Source organism: Phoca vitulina, unplaced genomic scaffold, assembly GCF_004348235.1.
Source record: "Phoca vitulina isolate PV1807 unplaced genomic scaffold, GSC_HSeal_1.0 scaffold8, whole genome shotgun sequence".
Classification (NCBI taxonomy): Eukaryota; Metazoa; Chordata; class Mammalia; order Carnivora; family Phocidae; genus Phoca; species Phoca vitulina.
Window position 1 is genome coordinate 43824344 of NW_022589711.1, and position 21923 is coordinate 43846266.

Here is a 21923-nt window from a genome sequence, read left to right on the forward strand (position 1 = left end):
TATCTGATAGTCCTTAAGTTTTGGTTGAGAATACTTTAATTCTTGACAAAATTAAGCTATAATTTAGGGTAAAAGTAAAGCTAGATAATCATTTTAATGAAAAAAACTGTTCTTGTATCTCATATTTTTTGTCATTTTAAAATTTTGCTTTTAAAAAAATAAACAATTGTGTTAAGTAGATAAATAATTAATATTTACATCTATAGTATTTTTGAACTTGGAGAAAATGATAAAGATTAGATTATAGTTGAGAGACACTGACCAGCAGCAAGTTCTTTTTTTCTTTTTTAAATTCTTTTTCTTTTTTTAATTAAACTTCACTTTTTAGAGCAGTTTTCAGTTCATAGCAAAATTGAGCAGAAAGTACAGAGAATCCTCATATATTCCCTGTTCCCCTCCACACACAACCTCATCCACTATAAACATCTGCACCAGAGTGGTACATTTTTACAATTGATGATCTTACATTGACACGTCATCACCTAAAGTCCATATTTGCTTTAGAGTTCGCTCTTTGTATTGTACAATTTGTGGGTTTTGACAAATTTATAATGATATGTATCCACCATTGTAGTATCATATGGAATAGTTTCACTACCCTGAAAATCCTGTGCCCTGCCTATTCATTTATTCCTTCTCCCACCCCCAAATGCTGGCAGCCCACTGATCTTTTACTGTCTCCTTAGTTTTGCCTTTTACAGCATGTCATATAGTTAGAATCATACAGTATGCTGCCTTTTCAGACTGGCTTCTTTCACTTAAGCACTTAAGCTTCCTCCATGTCTTTTTCATGGCTTGATAGCTCATTCCTTTTTGTCACTGAATAACATTACATTGTCTGGATGTACCAAAGTTTACTTATTCTCTAACCTACTGAAAGAATTTTGGTTGCTTCCAAGTTTTGGCAGTTGAAGTTGAATAAAAAATTTTGTCATAATTGCCTTTTACCATAGGAATTTCTGTAGTTTGCGTTTTTTTTTAATCTTTAAATTTTTGTTTTAATCTCTCTTACTTTCCTCTCTCTCTCTCTCTCCCTGCCTCTCTCTGGCCTACCTTCAGCTAATCTGTTTTTATCTTCATTTTTATATCTGTTTTATTCATCAATAGTTATCTGAGAACCACAGCTGTGTCATTTATTACTTAACTAAAACAAGCTCAAATATTTAAAGTAGCTAGTAAAACATGCTTATCATTTTAACATAGTAATACAAATTATAATGGTTTTTATTGAAACTTATTATGCTAAGATTTCTTTGATTAGTGATTACCGTACCAGAAATGAGTACATGGTGGTCTGAGCTGAAAATGCCAGCTACATAACAGTATGTTCTTGGGGCGCCTGGGTGGCTCAGTTGGTTAAGCGACTGCCTTCGGCTCAGGTCATGATCCTGGAGTCCCGGGATCGAGTCCCGCATTGGGCTCCCTGCTCTGCGGGGAGTCTGCTCCTCCCTCTGACCCTCCCCCCTCTCATGTGCTCTCTCTCTCATTCTCTCTCTCTCAAATGAATAAATAAAATCTTAAAAAAAAAAAAAAAACAGTATGTTCTCAAACTATACCTCTTGCGGTCAAAACAGCTCATCCTTTCTCCCTCTTATTATTTCCCCCATAAATGAAACACGTTCTTAAAGATATGTTCTTTTTTATGGTCTGAATACCTAGAGTATCATTCTCTATACCCTTTAAGGATGAATATAAGTGGTTTAGAGAGGAATGAAATAATATCTCCCATGCCTCTTTATCTCCTCATTTGATGTTTTTTCAGACACTAAAATACAGGGAGCTATGGATGAGACAGATTACCAGATATGAGGTTCTCTGCCAGAATCATTTGATGATCCTGACGTGATGCCAAGCAAATATCTCGTTCCCCATCTTTATTGAAATGTAATTGACATATAACATTGTATAAATTTAAGATGTACAGTGTGATGATTTGATACACATATATAATATGAAATGATTATTATAATAAGGTTATTTGACATAAGCACAATATCATTTTACTTTACCTGTTCTGAATGGTTTGATGAAAATGATGATGATATATGCTTGCAAGTAGGAAAAGTAAGTTGGCTACAAAGGAACAAAAATCAATGGGTTTGAACCATTCCATAACACTACACTAAAGCACTATAGTTAGGAAAGCTGCATCTGCACAAGGATATGAGTGTGACCTATAGTGTATACATTAAATGTTATCCATAGTTTGGTAAGAAGACATTCTTAGACATGTCAGAATTCAGGAATTATATCCTTCACATATCATTCCTATAATAATTACTTTAGTAATTTCCAATTTATTAAGAGATGAGTCAAAATTAAGAACTCAAGAATGGAAAAAAATATCATAAAAATGTATTCTAAAAAGGTTGGTATCTCTCCTACCCTGCCTTCATGAAGGAGACCCATTCAATTTGTAGGAGTAGGTGACATTCATGCCCTGCAACATTTTACATGGAAGTGACCTCTCAGATGCTGGCCGGTGGAGAAGAGCCAAGAGCTTAGCCCTAGTAGCCTGAGGTTGCAATCCTTGTTGGGGAGAGGACATTCTAGCTGAGGCTATGCACATGCACAGCAGGGACCAGAGATGCCCCAAGCTATTCATACACTCCTGACTAACCCTGGGGCTATGTGCTTGTGCACAGAACACTGAAAAAGGGCCTGACAAAAAGTAAAATCTCAGAAGACTTGAAAACAGCCTGAACTTTGAACGCACTGCCCTACACACAGTTCCATCAGCAAAGGACAAAGCCTTAGTGGTTCAAGGTGTTTAACCATGTCCTCTGCCCAGTCTTTGACTGCTCCAAGTAATACATACTGCTTCACTTCCACTTCTAAATCTCATTCAAGTTTTTCTGGCCTAGACCCATCCAGAGAAGATGATTCTTGGAAACAGTTCCTAGCTTAAACCAAGTTGACAATAAACAACCCTAAAACTGGAAACAACCCAAATGTCCATCAACAGAAGAATGGGGAAATAAATTGTGTCATATTTGCATAGTGAATTCTACTGAACAACAGGAAAAAGAAATCTTGTTACAGACAACAAAATAGATGAGTCTCACAGATGTAGTGTTGAGCAAAAAAAAATCAAACACAAAGAACACAAACAGTATTATTCCATTTATATAAAATTCAAAACAAACAAAACAAATCTATGGTGATAGAAGTCAGAAAAGTGATTACCTTGGGGGAGGACAGTTTGGGAGACAGAAAGGAAGCAGCAAGTATTATTCTCTAAAGGACTTTCAGCACTGAGGTGCTAGAAATACATATATATTTTTTATCTTATCTGGGTGATGGTTGTGTGTTACACAAATATTAAAAAATGGAGTTTTACACTTAAGATTTGTGCATTTTAAATTATATTTAATTTTAAAAGTCCAACTACAAGGTCAATAGAAAAAAATATTTGCAATGCAGACAATGACAGCATTAATATCAATAATACAGATTTTGTAAACTTACAAGAAGAAACAATTCACTAAGAAAATGAGTAAAGGAAATGAATAGGCAGTTCTAAAAATTATAAAAACATACTTTTGTCTTAGCAATCTCACCTCTAGATATTTATTCTTCAGACATATTTGACTTATATACAAGGTTATTATGACAGTATCATTTATAATAGGAAACTAAACAACCTGGACATGCATCTTTTTGTTACTGATTTTTTGGAGTTATTTATATAGTCTGGACACAAACCCTTTGACAGATATATGTAATATGAATATTTTCTCCCACTCTGTGAGTTGTCTTTTCACTCTTAACATGTATTTTGGTAAATGAAAGTTTTTAATTTTATAATATTATAAATTTATAATAGTTTTATAATATTACAAAATTAATAATAATTTTATAATCCAAATATCCAATATAGTCCAAAATATCAATTGTTTTTCTTTCATGGTAACCATATTTTTTGTCTTATTTGAGAAATCTTGGCATACTCCACAGAGAACATAAAGATGTTTTCCTCTAAAAGCTTTATTTTTTAAAAAACAGATCCACAATCTATATAGAATTGTTTTTTACATATGGTGTAAGATAAGGGCTAAAATTATTTTTTCCTGTGTGGATATCTAGATGGTGTTTATTTATAGAAAACACCATCATTTCTCCCACAGCACTGCAGTGTCAACTTTGTCATTAATGATGCCTTAGCATCTGTGTATGTTTTCTGAAGTCCATTTTGTTCCATTTGTTGCCTTACTGTTGTGTTGATTCCACTCTGTTATAATTACAATAGTTTTATAATAGGTCTTATATTGGGTAGTACAAGTCCTCTTGTTCTTCAAGACTGCCTTTGCTATTCTTGGCTTATTGCATCCCCATATGAATTTTAAAAATCAACTTGTCATTTTCTACACTCACAAAACCTGTTGGGATTTTGTATTGAAACAACAGGTTGATTTGGAATATTGACATTTTTACAATATGAAATTTCTAAATCATGAGCATGGTATGTTTCTTCATTTATTTAGATCTTCTTTAATTTCTTTCAATAATATTTTATAGTGTTTAACAGTGAGGTCTTGGACATCTTTTATTAGATTTATTCCTAGGTATTTTTATGCATTTATAGCTGGTATCACTTTTAAAATTCCCTTTTCTATTTGTTTTTGCTGATATTTAAGTACAATTTATTTTTGTGTGCTGATTCTTTTTTTTTTAAAGATTTTATTTATTTATTTGAGAGAGAGCACAAGCGGGTGGAGGGGCAGAGGGACAGGGAGAAGCAGGCTCCCCACTGAGCAGGGAGCCCAATGCGGGGCTCAATTCCACAAACCTGGGATCATGACCTGAGCCAAAGGCAGATGCTTAACTGACAGCCACCCAGGCGCCCCTTGTGTGCTGATTCTATATTCATACACCTTGTTAAACATGTTTTCTTTTAATTTCTTATTTCTCTTCTCTCTGAGTATATTAGTATCTATCATTTTAGAGCTTCAGTCTCCTTTCTGAATATGTGTAAAATATCACCCTGCTGATATAATCACTGAAGCCATAAATATTTTTTACTCTTATCACTTATATTTTAGATTCTTCCACTTTCATTACCTCTTTTGTCTCCGAACAGTTTGTGCTCATTTCTATCCAGGAGTTGCTCTTCTCTTTTATTTCTTCCCTTTTATTCTTCTGTCTGATTTCAACTTAGCAAAAATGATAGGGTGTAAGAGACATCTTGATATATGATAGAAAGAGCTCTAGAGTAGGCCATGGGAGGCTAGAGTTCTAGTCCTTGCTCTTTCCCTTCTGAGCTTTGAGCTCTCCTGTAATATTCTGTAAGCTAGACTAGGAGAGGGATTTCAAATCAGTGTTTCCTAAATTCCTGTCATAAGAATCACTAGCGGTGCTTCTTAAAAACAGAGGTTCTTGCATCCCTACTTAAATCTATTGAATAAGTATTTTCAAGAAAAGGCCTGCAAATCTGTGTGTGTGTATATGTGTTTGTGTACATATGCATACATACATAGATACATACATACATATATATGTATATATATATATATATATATATATATATATATATATATGAATTGTTCTGGAATAAATATTATATATATGAATGAATAAAAATATATGTGAATGAATTACCCTACATCACTCTCAGCATCAGGGAATTTTAGTTTATATAGGACAAGATTAAGATTCCTTCCATCTCTGATATTATTTGATTCTATGAAAGCTGCCATTATATTGCCATAATCAAAAGAAGAATTATATCTAAAAGAGTATCAGAGAACCAATGCCAATACTCTAAAGTTTGGTGTTTGGGGTACCTTTGAGTACAAATGAAGGTACATTGCATCTCAGGTGCATTGTATCTATAGGTGCTCTGCCAAGTCAAATGCTATTCTAGAGGTATAAGCCAGAGCAGGGGGAGCCATTGATATAATTAGATCTTCAAGGCATCTCAAGGTTAACTTGACCAGTAAATCATGACTATTTATTTATTTTTCATTTAAAGTTATAACCACACTAAGTCAGAAGGAATAATACCTTTTGAAAGAAGAACTACAGCTTAATCATTAATGCCACAGTCAGAAATGAAGCTGGACTCTTCTTTGGTTAAAGGTTGGTGGGAGAGAGAGGCGATGGGAAGTGAGAAGACATGGTCAAAGTCTGAGGTAAAGTTTGTTCTGGCCTTATTCATCAACAAGTTGCTCAAATAGGCAATTTAAGAATTTTTCAAGGCATAAATTTATACGTTCTCTCTCATAGTCTCAAATAAAATAATTAATTCTCCTGTTTTCAGATCTTGTTGGTTTAACACTCATTTTCCTTATAGCTCTCTGGCCTTTCTTTTCCCTTTTCTTTTCACTGACAACTGGAAAGGCATCACACTCTTTTGTTCTTCTTTTATTTACCCCATCAATTTACTGTATTAAATGCATCTATCATCATTATACCTGTTCTTGTTCCTCCTCTGATAAGGGCTAAATATTATATTCTGGAGACATTTGGGAGTTCAACTACTAAGTATTAAGGAAAATTATGTTTGCAATAGTACCTAGATAGTAACTAGTTCATGGGGCACCTGGGTGGCTCAGTTGGTTAAGGATCCAACTTTTGATTTGGGCACAGGTCATGATCTCAGGGTCATGGGATCAAGCCCCGCATAGGGCTCCATGCTCAGCATGGAGTCTTCTTGAGATTCTCTCTCCATCTGCCCCTCCCCCCACTCATGGGCATGTGCGCATGCTCTCTCTCTTTGAAAATAAATAAAATATTTTTCTAAAAAAGTAACTAGTTCATAATTTTTGCTCAAATTGAATTTTATTTGTTAATGAAATGATGGACTCATCTTGAAGTGATGAAAACACAAGGAATGAATTTAGCAAAGAAGAATGATTCCCAAATGTACATCACCAAAACTTTTCTCTCATTTTCTTTAGCTCCACCTCTTTAACTGTTTATAGGATATTTCTAGTTGAACTTTATCATGTTGAAAACCCAAATCAACATCTTTTTCTATCTTTGCAAATTCAATTTTGTGATGACTTTCTCTCTTCAATGCCTTTCAATTCCCCTATATTCCTACATTTCCATTTCCATACCCTCCATTCCTGAATAATGACCATAGGCAAATCTGATACAAATCTCCCATCGATCATGGCAGTTAAAAGTCCAGACCTGCTACTTGCTGGCCACATGACTTGGACAAATTACTCAACCTCTTAGGATATTAGTTCCTATAAAATGGGGATTGTGCTAAGAATTAGAATATAGATAGATAGATATGATATATATAATATATATGTAAAACATATATATTATTGTTGGCCATAATAGATGTTCAATAAATGGTAGCTCCTGTGACCCTGAAATCAGTTTTTTTTTCTGAAATCAGTTTTTAAATCTATACTTGAGGCATTGTATTCTTAGCTATTTTGTACTCTTTTGCAGTTCTCTAGCATTGTCTTGCCCCATCTTGTGATGTGTTACTCTTACTTCCTCATGCTCAACCTTTTACTTAATCATTATTTTGACTAGTCTCTGAGACCCAACCCTTTTTTTTCCTATAGCTTTGTGCTTTGCTTTGGGCCAGGCAGCTGCTAAAAGCTGACACACAGAGGGTTAAACCTAGTCCACTCCCAGTGCCCGTTTTACAGTAGGCTGGCAGCTGTCCCAACTGCCTACTGAAGCCAAATGCTTGAGGAGAGTGAGAGTAAGGAACCAGCTATGAATCCTTTCCAGAAAAATGAGTCTAAGGAAACTCTTTTTTCACCTGTCTCCACTGAAGAGGTACGACCTCGACCCCTCAGCCTTCCAAAGAAGCCACCTCCGGTGAGTCCCCAAATTCCAATCTGCTTCTGACAGGAACAGAATTGCTCTTTGGGTTCTACTTCTTGGCCTCTGGAGTGTCAGGCTGAGCGGTATTAGGTTATCAAAAACTATTCTTACTTGGAGTTAGAATTAACCTGAAAACCAAATCTAAACAGAAGTTTCCTTTGCTTAGGAGAAGAAGCAGCAGGAAGAGGTAGTTAAGAGTTCTTCAGTTGGAATCCAGGACTTTGCTGTATCTCATTGTATATTCTGAGTTTCTCTGGGGTGAAAAAAGAAGCAATTTGAATATCCAGGGAAACTTGGCAAGCATTCTTGCCTGGAGAACTGTGTGTGATTGTTCTTTCTAAACCAATATAAAAACTCAACCCTTCTTTCCCCCCTGTATTCAGAATCTTATGCTGGACACCAAGGAGAGTTTTAGAATAGATCCAGTCTCTGTTACGATGTGTGCCAGTTTACTGTGGGAGACAGGGCAGAGAAACTAAGAATAATAATGTTTGTATTATATACTTGTTGAACACTTCCAAATTCATTATCTCATTAAATCTTTATATCAAAATCTTAAAAGTGGACAGGGTATAGGAATAATAGCCAATATTTACTGAGTTCTCACTATGGGCCAAGAGGTGGTAGTATTCTCATTTATTTGGAATAAAAGAAGTGAACATAAAGACAGGTGCAGTGGCATGGCCAGGGTCAGTAGGTTAACACAGCCAGTACCAGTAGTACATAGCTAGCAAAGTGTGTTAACTAAACTCCAGGTTGCGTAATTCTCAAGTGGTGAGCTGGGAAGGTAAGAAGCCAGTTTATTGTGTCTTTCAAGTAAGTTAATATATTAACATATATTAATATTTAGGAGAGTTGTTCATGTCTATCCATATGGGTAAAAATGAAAACATTAATTTATTACTTTGTTTATTTAGCTAATTGTATATCTTCTGGTCCTAAACATTTAAGTCTGCTTATAAAGATGCATATATTTCTTATGAAATAAGAGGCAATATAAATTTCATGATGAGATTTGACTGTCCCAAATACAGATATCTCCATCCCCCCCTCATGTTAGTTGGGCTATCATAATAGGTAGGGATTTGAAATAAACATGACTTTCCTTATATACTGACTGATACGGTACATGTAATAGCATAGTTCTTTTAATGTCTAATAGGATTAACAAGAAAATGTTATAGAATGTCTTTCACAGGAAGAGTGGACATTTAATATTACAAGATTTAAGAACTCTCTGCCCAAGTTTAAGGTGATCAATCAGCTTACTTTTAGTTGGGCTCTGAGCCTGGCTCCAGTAGGCTCTGAATGGGAAGCCATCATACTGCCAGGATTCCTCCCAGCATGATGAACAGGGCAGGTGGGGACAAGAGAGGTTAGTTCGAACACTGTAGCTAAGGAGGTTATTGACCTCTAAATGTAATTGCTTGGGCATCAAGTGCTCCATAGTCTAATTCTTTGTTCTGTTCTTAGAAATAAGTATGTTTATTCTCCTGCTCAGAGCCCCAGGCTTTTCAGTTAGTAGTTGTAGGAAGATGAGCAGGTCCTGGTCTCTGGGATCAAGGAATGTCTGAGTACTTCCATGTTAAATGAATGAGGACCAAAGTAATATTCAGAATAGCTTCTATCACTCCTAAGTCAGCAATGCAAGCACTTTCAGTGTGATAATAGCTGTTTCATGAAGAGTAGGAGCCATTGCTACGCATTACCTATCACAGTGATTTAAAATAAATACATTTTTCTGTTATAGGGCAAGCTACTGATTTAAATGGGGGGGGGAAGCTCATGCTTGAACCATTGTCTTTTTGTTTCATAGAAAATCTGTGGCTCCAACTATCCACTGAGCATTGCCTTCATTGTGGTGAATGAATTCTGTGAGCGCTTTTCCTATTATGGCATGAAAGGTAATTTTGTGTCCCAAGGACTTCCTTTTCTCCACTCATCCTCACCCCTTATTTGGAACAATGTGGTCTTCCTTATGCACTTATTTCCCTTATCCACACTTTCTGCCTTCATCCAAATTGGTCTTTTCCTTTGGCCAACCCTACCAATAAATACCTCAAGGGATTTCACCTAGTAACTCATACAAGCCAAGAATAGAAAAGCCTAACAGAAACCAGAACACAGTCTGTAAGAATAAAAGTGTGACAACTTCCATTTTCATATCTGTTTCTCAGGTCTATGAACTATATTGTTGGGAAGGAGAAGGTAGGGATATTGGAAGCACCATATGATCTTTGCGATTGGCTTAAATGCTGCTATGTATGCACATGGACTGAAGGGAGGAGTATTGCATTTGCCCACTAAGCAAAGTCTCACCCACTCCCACAGTTCCCATGGGTCCTGCTTCTACTGCCTGGCAGTCACCCCTCAGTCACTTCACTGATAGGAGTGTTGAAGGTTGAGATTACCTTCAAAGACCAGAGATGAAATGTACTTCTCCATAAATCACTTTAATGCATCTATCTTGTTTTGTTTCCCCTTCTCCACCTCAGCTGTGCTGACCCTGTATTTCCTGTATTTCCTGCACTGGAGCGAAGACACCTCCACATCTATATACCATGCCTTCAGCAGCCTCTGTTATTTCACTCCCATCCTGGGAGCAGCCATTGCTGACTCATGGCTGGGAAAATTCAAGTAAGGAAAATGGGAGGTCACATCCCCACATCACAGATTCATCATGCAGAGATTTTGCCACTTCTAGCCTCTTGCTTCCAAGCAAGAATATATTTATGCCATCCATGACAAATAAGCATCTCTCTAAAACTGACAACACAGAAAGACTATTCCTCTTCGTTATCAGTTTTTCCAATTTTTTACATCCTTTCCAGTCAGGAATTGTTATTTTTATTTTCCCTAAATCTAATTTTAATCTTCCATTCTGTAGTTTAAGACCAATTCTTGTTCTGATCTTAGAGACAATAAAGATTGCTACCCACCAGAAAATTTATAATTTTAGAGACCTCAATGTAGTTATTTCATATACTGTTCATCTCTTCTCTGGTTGAATCATCCTTTAGTATATTCTTATGAGTCCCTCTTCTCAGCTGTTTTACTGTTTCTTTTCTCTAATCTCTGTGGTTTCCTTCTTAAGAATCTAATACCTATTTTCATGAGTTAGACTGATGGTCTGTTCAGTTCCGTATCTTTTAAGTCTCTGAAAATAGCACCAAGAGACATTTATGGGATAATGTTTTAGTTGTCTCCTATAACATTATCCTCACAGGTTAGATATGGATCTTGGCTATTCATCACCAAGTTATTTCCATAGTCTTGTCATCTATGGATTTATTTTAATTAGTATTTCTCAAAGTGCATTTTGTTGAAATTGGTTGATAGGATACAATGAGTGTAATATAGGAAGATAAAGTTCTCATGGTCAAATAAGTTTGGAAAATGCTAGGCTGAACAAAGTTAAAAAGATTTCTTTACTGCATGACTTCTTATAGCCTTTAACATGGTAATAAACACTGTACACTCTCCAAGAGAAGGTTATGGTATATAGTGATTGCCAAACTTATTTGAGCATGAAATATTGTTTCAGGATATTTTGTGGATGTGGTGTTCCAGGGAATCCTCTTTAGTAAATATTGGTTTATATCTCATTTGGTATATATATATATTCATTGTTCTAAAGTGTTTTTTTAATATTTTATTTATTTATTTGACAGATAGAGACATAGTGAGAGAGGGAGCACAAGCAGGGGGAGTGGGAGAGGGAGAAGCAGGCTTCCCACTGAGCAGGGAGCCCGACATGGGGCTCAATCCCAGGACCCTGGGACCATGACCTGAGCCGAAGGCAGACACGTAACAACTGACCCACCCAGGTGCCCCATTGTTCTAAAGTGTTTAATCAGCATTTAATATATAGCTACAACCATAGCATGGTAGTAAACAGAGATTCTTGACTTGAGAGAAGGTTGGTGGGAAGATATCTAAGATTTGTGTTTGCTACTTATGTAGTATTGGTCACCAAGTCCATCCAGATAGGAGGTTGGCATTATATGCAGAAAAGAAAGTATAAGCCATGGTCTTTATTCAATAAATAAATTTTTATAGAATAAGAGACTCTCATACATGACATAGTACTTTCTTTTATTTTTAAAATGACTTCCTCCAAAATTGAAGCATGGATATGGCTTCTCGTGATGTCTATAAACATCTACTGAGAGGCTTAACTGCATGCTAGAACACTATTTTTTATGTCAAGTTGCTTTTACAGAGAGCCAAACATTTTTAGTCATAGTCCCTAGTGTGGTGTTTATACCCTGTCACCCATGCCTATCAGTTCAGGCTTACAACCACTCTCTTAAATGTGTTTATTGCCAAATATGCTTTTGGATATCATCTCTACACTTCTCTTTTCTCTTTCTCTGAGAAGGTCTAAAGCATATCCTTTCCATCTCCTATCCTTTTTGTCTCATCAGAGCTGACCTTCTTCATGCTAGGTCTCTTTCTCTGCCATCACTGCACATACTTCTCAGTTCCTAAGCTCTAATTAACAGTGGCTCTGGTAGTGAAATAAAACCTAAAACTTCTTCCTCTTTTCTACATTAACCTGTCTATAATAAAACTAAAGGAACACTAACACTGGTTAGACATAGAAATTCTAGACCTAACCCTAATACTAATTAATTAGAATGTCACTTTACTTATTTTTTTTTCTTTTTAAGAAAGAGAGAGAGAGCAAGAGCGAGCATATGAGCGGGGGGGGGGGGGGAGAGGGAGAAGGAGAGAGAGAATCCCTAAGCAGGCTCCATGTTCAGCGTGGACCTAGCACAGGGATAGATCCCACAACTCTGAAATCACAACCTGAGCCAAAATCAAGAGTCAGACATTCAGCCGACCTGGCCACCCAGGCACTCCAAGAATGTCACTTAGGAATGTTCTTTGACCTCTCTGGATTTCACCTTCCTCATTTGCAGATGGAAGATCGGTCAAGTCTGTCCAGAAAAGTTCTGTTTCCTATGGTTAGGATTTCAGTGGCCTCCTTTCAAATGCAGAGTGTCCAAATCTATCTTGACTTCTTTCTCTTTCTGTTAAAGTTTCCTGCCATTAGCTTCCTCTCTTATATTCTTCATATCCTAGACTAATTCCCTGAGCCTTTCACCTAAAAGTTTGCTTATTTTCTTTCTAAACCATTTATACTTTCCGCATCCATTTAGTCCAACAATCTGATATTGCTCTGATCTCCCTATGCAGACTCTATTACTCCAGCTCACACTCCTTTTGTTTTTTCTCTCTAATGATCTAGCAGAGATCATCTCTTTTGGGTTCATGATAGCTGGCCTTTTTTCAATCCCTTTTTATTCCCATTCTATTTATTCTTTTTATTCCAACAAAGAAAACTTTTCTTTAGAAGATGTTACAAGGCCTTTTGGGAAAGCCTGCCCCCTCCCTCTGATGTTAATTGCTTTGGGCAATTAATGCCCTGGATTAGTCACCCAACCTCTTATACCCTACTTGCCATTATAAACCCCCTAAAGTCCCTTCCCTGGACAGCCAACCTAGAGAGATTAGGCATTTAGGATGAAAAATCCAAAACCTAAGATTGCTGGCATCTCCAGCCTCTCTCTGATACCTTCATTTCATTCTTTATATTCCAGCATATAACACTTTAAAATCACAGATGTAAACCATATAATTTCCAAGGTTCCTTCTAGTACTAACATTCTACTTATATATAAAGAGAATGCTGGTATAGTAATGCACATAAGGAATATATTGCATGTGTGGTAGTGTGCCATATTTCAGTGTGTAAATCTCTACATATGTTCTTCCTCGAATTCCTCACTGTTCTACTTCCTATTTGCCTTCAGATTTCTTGGGAAAAATAATACAAGAAATCCCAACCAACTGCATGATCTTTATCACTGGGCAGTCTATTCATAGTTCCCGACTCCTTTCTTACCCTTGGTAACTTGAAAATGGGATAACTGTGGTGAGGATTACAATTAACCCAAGTGTTCAAGTGACCAGGCTGAAACTGACAGCCCTTTATCTTTCTGTATATCCCAGTGGTTGGGTTTAGAGAAAGTTCTTTGTGTTAGCCATCCCTTTTTCCTGTTTACCTGGAGTTTTTTCTTGACCCCTATTGATTTCTAGAGCCAAAGACATTCCTTGATAAAAACATCACAGGTCAAAGTATCCTGTTGTCCTGGTTCTCCTAGTTTAAAAAAACCACTTGCTGCAAATCCATCCTGTGGATGCTCTGTGTCTGTGTGGGGCGAGTGAGGGGAAAGGACAGGTCACATATGAGAAAGGAGCTTGAAGGGAACGTCCTTTACCTCTAACACCACAGGGTAAAGAGTTCATTCACCATTACTATTTCTATGTACATTTCTCAGGAAGGTCTTTCCTCTTCCACCCCTTCCTCCTCCTACTCCATTTATCCTAGTACTGAGAACAGTATGAACTCTGAGGCTATTACTCAAGCCTCTCAATTCTGTTTATTTTTTTTAATTTTTATTTAAATTTTAGTTAACATACAGTGCAGTATTGGTTTCAGGAATAGAATTCAGTGATTCATCACTTACATACAACACCCAGTGCTCATCACAAAAAGTGCTCTCTTCAATACTCATCACCCATCTAGCCCATCCCTCACCCACCTCCCTCCATCAACCCTCAGTTTGTTCTCTATCATTAAGAGTCTCTTATGGTTTGTTTTCCTCTCTCCTTTTCCCCCCTCCCATATGTTCATCTGTTTTATTTCTTAAATTCCACACATGAGTGAAATCATATGGTATTTGTCTTTCTTTGACTGACTTATTTCACTTAGCGTAATACACTCTAGCTCCATCCACATCATTGCAAATGGCAAGATTTCATTCTTTTTGATGGCTGAGTAATAGTCCATTATATATACACACCACATCTTTTTCCATTCATCAGTTGATGGACATTTGGGCTCTCTCCATAATTTGGCTATTGTTGATAGTGCTGCTATAAACATCGGGATGCATGTACCCCTTTGAATCTGTACTTTTGTATCTTTTGGGTAAATACCTAGTAGTGCAATTGCTGGATCATAGGATAGTTCTATTTTTAACTCTTTGAGGAATGTCCATACTGTTCTCCCGAGTGGCTGCACCAGTTTGCATTCCCACCAACAGTGTAAGAGGGTTCCCACATCCTTGCCAACACCTGTTGTTTCTTGTGTTGTTAATTTTAGCCATTCTGACAGGTGTGAGGTAGTATCTCATTGTGGTTTTGATTTATATTTCCCTGATGATGAGTGATGATGAGTGATGTTGACCAGACACTCATTTCATGTGTCTGGATGTCTTCTTTGGAAAAGTATCTACTCATGTCTTCTGCCCATTTCTTAATTGTTTATAGACTGACTGATTTAACTCTCTCAACAGGACAATCATCTATCTCTCCTTGGTGTATGTGCTTGGCCATGTGGTCAAGTCCTTGGGTGCCTTACCAATAATAGGGGGACAAATGGTACACACGTGAGTAAAATCATGGAATAAATTAAACCACTGTTCTTCCATTAGACAGGTAAATGTCTCACACATTCGTTACAGGTGATTTTCTGTTTTCTTACCAGAGATGTCCCTTTATTTTCAACCTATTGTTTTATTACCAAAGTGGTTGGGAAAAAAAGTATTTTATGACCAGTTGAACTCTTTCCTACTTTATCTGTCCTCATTTGTTTTTATTAAATACTTGGAGACTTGTAGAATGCCTAGCTAGTATCTTTTTCATAAAAACTCATCATATGCTTGAAGATAATTATTAAAACCTCATGTCCCCCATATTTCCTCACCTATTCACCTACCCATGCATCTGTACTTTGCTAGGATTAAAAAATGTGCATAATATTTCCTTATAACACATTGTAGAAGTCCTGTTCAAAGCTTGGATTATTTCCATTTATGTGTAGTTCCATATATTCCAGTTACTCTGTTCCTCTTTACTTAAGCTATTGATGTTTATTGTGCCAGAAGCATTTGATACATATTGATAGTTGATTCGGTAAGTAGAGAGGATTACAGTTGTTCAAGAAGTAGATCGTTTATATTCATGTTTATAATGTGGCTACACATGTATTTATCCAATGAGTTAAGAATTTTAAATTTTAATAAATATTAGATGCCTCCTTTTCAGTGTCCCATCAAAAATTAGTGACAATTCTTCTTTTAATTACAATGAATTTTACCATTTTGTTCTGTGGTTAGTTAGGGTATGTGGGGTAGGTGTTTATAAGGTCCTTCTACTGGTGTATCCCTTAAATTAAGACAAGATTGAGAACCAGTGATTTAACTTTGGAGTTCCTTCAGTATCTGCTTCTATCTATTGCACACAAAGGGTAAATGGACCATCAGGGACAAAACCTTCCCAAGCAAAGTATACTTTCTGGCAGAGGCCAGAAAGTCATTAAGATTGTAAGTGTCCCTGAGTCTGTCTGAGGAGTGAAGGAAGATGGAAACGTGAAGAAATGTGAAGGGGGTCTTTGTCCTTGTGCACATTTTTTTCTCCTGTATATCTATATCCAATTTCTGCAGTTGTGTTTAGTATCAATATGGTTAGTATCCTTGCCTCTCCATTTCAGAGTCCTATCATTGGTTGGCCTGAGTCTAATAGCTTTGGGGACAGGAGGTATCAAGCCCTGCGTGGCGGCTTTTGGTGGAGACCAGTTTGAAGAAAAACATGTAAGAATCGTGTTATTTCTGTGATTTCAAGAATGTAGAGCAGGCATTAAAAATGTACCTGCCAGGTAGCTGTTTGCCAAGATTGAAGTAATCCACAGGTCAGGAGTTCTGTTCAGTGCTGGGTACTGGTCATTAATAGAGGGAAACATTGGAAGATGTTCAAAAGAAAGTGACCAGCGTGGTGAATGGCCTAAGACACATCTTATGAAGAAAGGTTGAAGGAATTGAAGAATTCAGCCTGTATAAGATAAGAATTAAAGAAAATATTATAGCTGTCTATAGATATTGGAAGGATGTCAGTAATTAAACCAGAACTAGGAGTGAAAGCTATAAGAAGTTTTTTGCTCATTGGAAGGAAAAACTTCAAATAGAGTTTGAAGTAGTGAGTTTACCCTCTCTTGAGGTATTTCAGAAGAAACTTGGTAGGTGCTTCGGGGATGGGAGATGATGAGCAGTGTAGAGATGATTTAAGCATCTCTGGCTGAGATCCTGTGAAAGGGAAAATGATTGTTCAGAATAAAACAGAATGAGATTTTATAGATGAACTTGTCTGGATGATCATTCCCTCTTTCCTAAATACTTTCCACTATTAATGGGGGAGGGAGGACCCAGTATGAATAAGCTAAAAATGGGCCTGTATGAGGAAACTGTGACACGTAGGCAAGGAAAAGAGTCTATTCTTATTTTTTTTATTATGTTATGTTTATCACCATACATTACATCATTAGTTTTTGATGTAGTGTTCCATGATTCATTGTTTGCATATAACACCCAGTGCTCCATGCAGTACGTGCCCTCCTTAATCACCAGGCTAACCCATCCCCCCACCCCCTCCCCTCTAGAACCCTCAGTTTGTTTCTCAGAGTCCATAGTCTCTCATGGTTCGTCTCCCCCTCCAATTTCCCCCCCTAATTTTTCCCTTCCTGCTATCTTCTTTTTTTTTTTTAAACATATAATGTATTATTTGTTTCAGGGGTACAGGTCTGTGATTCATCAGTCTTACACAATTCACAGCGCTCACCATAGCACATACCCTCCCCAATGTCTATCACCCAGCCACCCCATCGCTCCCACCCCCCACCACTCCAGCAACCCTCAGTTTGTTTCCTGAGATTAAGAATTCAGAAAGAGTCTATTCTTAAGTAGGCAACATTTCTGGTTTCCTCTCTTTTGCTCTCAGTTTTCTTTTTTGCCTGTCTTCATGTATTATTCCCTAATCTGTAGCTATTTCTCATGTTTCTGGTTTTTCTCTCTCTGTTCTTTCTCTGTGTCCTGCTTCTTGTGTTTCTCCTACCCTTCAGACCATCTGAATTATTATTTTATATTCTTTATCTGTCTGGGGTACCATAGATCATAATTGCTTGCTGACTTTGGAGAAATACCGACCTTTGGCAGCCTTTGGGATTCTATGCACAATGAACTGTACAAATAGGTGAGTGGAATAGGTTGAAAAGGGGACCAGAGGAGGAAGCAAACACACTGTGAATAGTAAATAAGGAAGGACAGATTATTCTATTGTGTCAGGAAAAGACCTGTGGTGCAGGAATGAGACATAATGAATAAAACATCAGCCACTTTATCTTAAAGTTGCTTCATTTGGTAACTGCTCCACAAAGACATTTCAGTAATAAGACAAACCCACCTCCAAGTTTCCACCAACAACTTCTAAGCTCACGGATTTCATTTTATACTCTTTGGTAGACTTCCTGTAAGCATTAGGTGAACTACCTTGCTTAATCAACAGTTTAATCCACTGTCCTGTGTTCTAGTGCTATTCCTAGCACACATTCCACAATATCTATTATTTAACTCAATCATTCACTTAATTAATTCAGTCAATAAACATGTATTGAGTCTTTAATATATGTCAGGTGCTATGCTAGGTAGTAGGGATTACAGAAATGAGTAAGATATGATTTCTGCTCTAAAGGAACTCTCAGCCTCCTGAAAGAGACATTTAATGCAAAGAAATTAATATTAGAATAGACATGTATAGGGCACAAGTGGCATAGTGTATAGGATGATCATTTTTGCCTAGGAGGGGTATAAGAGTGTTAAAGATGCTGGTACTGGGATTTGAAAGATGGGTAAATGTTTGGGTTATGTGTTAAAATATCTAACCTGATTTTCAGATAGCATGGCGGCAATATCTGAATCTGTTTCTGTGTATGTACCTCCAGCTTAGTCTGAACATAGGGTGGATTTGGAGCTGGGAGGCCCATTGCACTGATGATTTGTCCTGGTTTGGTTTTTTGTTTTGTTTTGTTTTTTTTCAGGCAGAAGAACGGACTAGATACTTCTCTGTCTTCTACCTCTCCATCAATGCAGGGAGCCTGATTTCTACATTTATCACACCCATGCTGAGAGGTTAGGATCTTTTCTGAGGGGACTTGTATAAGGTTTTCCTCTGGCCAGTCAAAAATCTTTTCAAGGCTTCCTGATGTCCATCCTCTCTTTTTACAAGGGTTTAAAAATCAGATAATTTTTTAAAATCTTGATTTGTCTGACCCTAAAGAAGGATTATGAATTAGGTGATGGGAGGAAAGAGGATGGCTGTCTATGACCTTATAAACCTGAGCTTGCAGAATAGAGCCTCAAACATCAAAGACTCAAGATTCAGGGTTACTTTTTTTTTTTTTTTTTTTTTTTAGGAGATGTGCAGTGTTTTGGGGAAGACTGCTATGCATTGGCTTTTGGAGTTCCAGGATTACTTATGGTGATAGCTCTTGGTGAGTGCACTGGACAGGGGAAATTAATAACCATTGATGCCTGCTGATGAGAAACATCATCTAAGCCATTTAATTCAATCCTCACACTAACCCAATTAGGTAAGTGTTATTGTAGGAATTTTCTCTAGACAGTGGAGATAAATTAACTGAATGAAGTCAGAAACCAAAGGAAGGAAGGAAGGAAAAAAGGAAGGAAGGAAGGAAAGGGAAGGAAAAGAAGAGAAAAGAAAAGCGAAAAGAAAAAAAAGAGAAAAGAAAACATACCCAAGGTTACACAACTAAGAACTTTCCTAGAGAGCTTTTAAAAAGACTGATCCCTCTGCCCCATATGGGAGCAATTAAGTCAGTATCTCTGCAGGATGGGGCCTAGGTATCTATAATTTTTTAAATACTTAGGTGATTCTAATGTGTAGTCAAGGCTGAGATCCACTGCTCTACACTAAAATATGTAAGGAAGCAAGGAAGATAATTAATCCTTTCTCTCAAACTAGCTTATTTCATCTGAGAGTTATTTATCTGGTAATTGGAAAACATTTTTAATTCTTTTTTTTAAAGATTTTTAAAAATTTATTTATCTGTCAGAGAGAGAGAGAGAAAGAGCACAAGCAGGGAGAGCAGCAGGCAGAGGGAGAAGCAGGCTCCCTGCTGAGCAAGGAGCCTGATGCAGGACTCTATCCCAGGACCCTAGGATCATGACCCAAGCCAAAGGCAGACACTTAACTGACTAAGCCACCCAGGTGTCCCTTAATTCTTTTAAAGTAGCTTCTAGGTTTAGCTGTTTCTGCCCTGCTCTTCAGTGCTCCCAAGGAGTTTTCTCTTAATCAAAGAGAATAAGGGGAGTTGGATAAGCAGGTGGAAACCAATGTAGCTTAGATCAAGTGCATTCTGTTTACCACTGACAACGCAGTAAAGGAAGAGGAAAGAGGGTGTGTGCGTTGTTTAGTTTACACAGTCTAAGGGGAAACTTGGACGTGATTGTTCCTAATCATTGACCTGGAAACCTGTTCTCACTCTGAACCTTTGGGTTGCACCCCCCCTGGAAGATATCCAGTCCAAACACATAAAGAGCTCAGTAGAGGAAGAAAGAGCCCAGAGACTCAAAGTCCAGTCCTGATTATTTTCTATCAGGAGGCGGTTAATAGTAACGGTCAGATTCTAATTCCAATTCCAAGTTAGTTTATGTGTTATTCCAGGAAAGCTGTGATAATACATTCCCTGCTTCCTTCTTCCATTGAAGCCAAACATTTTCCCAAATATTGTCCTGGTTTTCTACTTATTAGTGCCGTGTCTCCTCTGGATCATGGCACAATAATATTAACATATTGTAGCAATTATGAAGATCAAAAGAGGTGCTATAAGTGAAATGTTTTATAAACTATGAAATGTTAAATAAGTGTTAGCTGCCATTATTAGTCAGCAGCTTCGGTTTTCTGTATACCAATAAATAACAATTCTCTGGCCTTTCACAATAATTTAATTTAATTTCATCTATATTTTTTCATTCATTGATTCAACACACATTTATTTAATGAACTTTCATGTGTCAAATCCTATGCTAGCTATTGGGGTCACACTGGTGAATTAGAGAGCCACAGAGTTTATGCTTTCAAAAACTTACATAGTCCAGCAGGAAAAAGGCTACAGACACAGTAAAAAAGAATTTGTAATATAGTATGATCAGTGTCACAACTGGGGAAGTACAGAGAAAGCTATGGGAGCACACAGAGGGGATGTCTGACTAAAACACGAAGATCAGAAAAGGTTTGCCTAAAGAAGTGGTATCTAAGGTGAGACCTAAAGGATTAGCAGCAATTAATCTAAGAAGACAGGATACCTGTAAGACAAGAAAGTGAGACATAATAGTGACATATCTGAAGGCCTTAAGGGAATTCAGATTGCCCCAGGTATAAAGGAGAAAGATAAAGAGGAGAAACTGACAGAAATCACGTAATGAAGGACCTTTTAAGTCATTAAGGAATTAGAACTTTATCTGGAGTAGGGAGCTACAAAAGGATTCTGAATAGGAGTGATTGTTAGATTTTTATTTTTCATTGGTGTCTCTGACTGTAACGTAGAGAAAGAATGGATTAAGGGTGAGGCAAGGATATTATTTATCTTGATTACTGAATTTTTGGCATTCTTTAAAATTTTTGTGCTCAGGGTGAGTGCCTCACTCAGCTCAGACTAGTCTCAGCCCTGGTAGAATTGACAAAACTTGATATGTGATTGGATATGTGAAGTGATGGAGAAAATAAGTCAACATTGAATGTAGGGTTCTGACTTGAGCAACTAGGTAGATAGTGGGATCATCATCCTAATGAATTTAGTTTGGGACATGTTACATATTAGACGTCCTTGAAACATCTAATTGGAGTTATCGAACATTTATCTGGAAATACAGGTTTCGAGCTCAGAAGAAATGTTTGGGCTGTAGATAAAGATCTGGAGCTATTAGTGTATGGATAGCAATTAAGCCATGAAAATAGATGAAATAACTAAGAGATAATTAAGAGTAAAGTAAAAAGAGGGCTAGAATAGAACCCTGAGGAATACCAGCGTTAAAAAGATAGGTAAAGAGGGGCGGACCTGGGTGGCTCAGTCAGTTAAGCATCCGACTCTTGATCTTAGCTCAGGTTTTGATCTCAGGGTCGTAAGTTCAAGCCCCATGTTGGGTTCCACGCTGGACATGGAGCCTACTAAAAAGAAAAGATAGGCGAAGAGGAGAAGCCCACAA

At 37.1% G+C, this 21923-nt stretch overlaps 1 protein-coding gene across 1 annotated transcript in view; it reads left to right on the forward strand.

Moving 5' to 3' along the window:
- The first annotated feature begins 7518 nt into the window (after nucleotides 1-7518).
- Nucleotides 7519-21923, forward strand: part of SLC15A2 (solute carrier family 15 member 2) — a 32606-nt gene continuing 18201 nt past the window's right edge. The window contains exons 1-7 of the mRNA XM_032406656.1: nucleotides 7519-7791; nucleotides 9614-9701; nucleotides 10293-10434; nucleotides 15165-15257; nucleotides 16361-16460; nucleotides 18737-18827; nucleotides 19112-19189. Of these exons, the coding sequence (XP_032262547.1) occupies nucleotides 7654-7791; nucleotides 9614-9701; nucleotides 10293-10434; nucleotides 15165-15257; nucleotides 16361-16460; nucleotides 18737-18827; nucleotides 19112-19189 (730 nt within the window). The 5' untranslated portion in view covers nucleotides 7519-7653. The remainder of the gene's footprint in view (nucleotides 7792-9613; nucleotides 9702-10292; nucleotides 10435-15164; nucleotides 15258-16360; nucleotides 16461-18736; nucleotides 18828-19111; nucleotides 19190-21923) is intronic.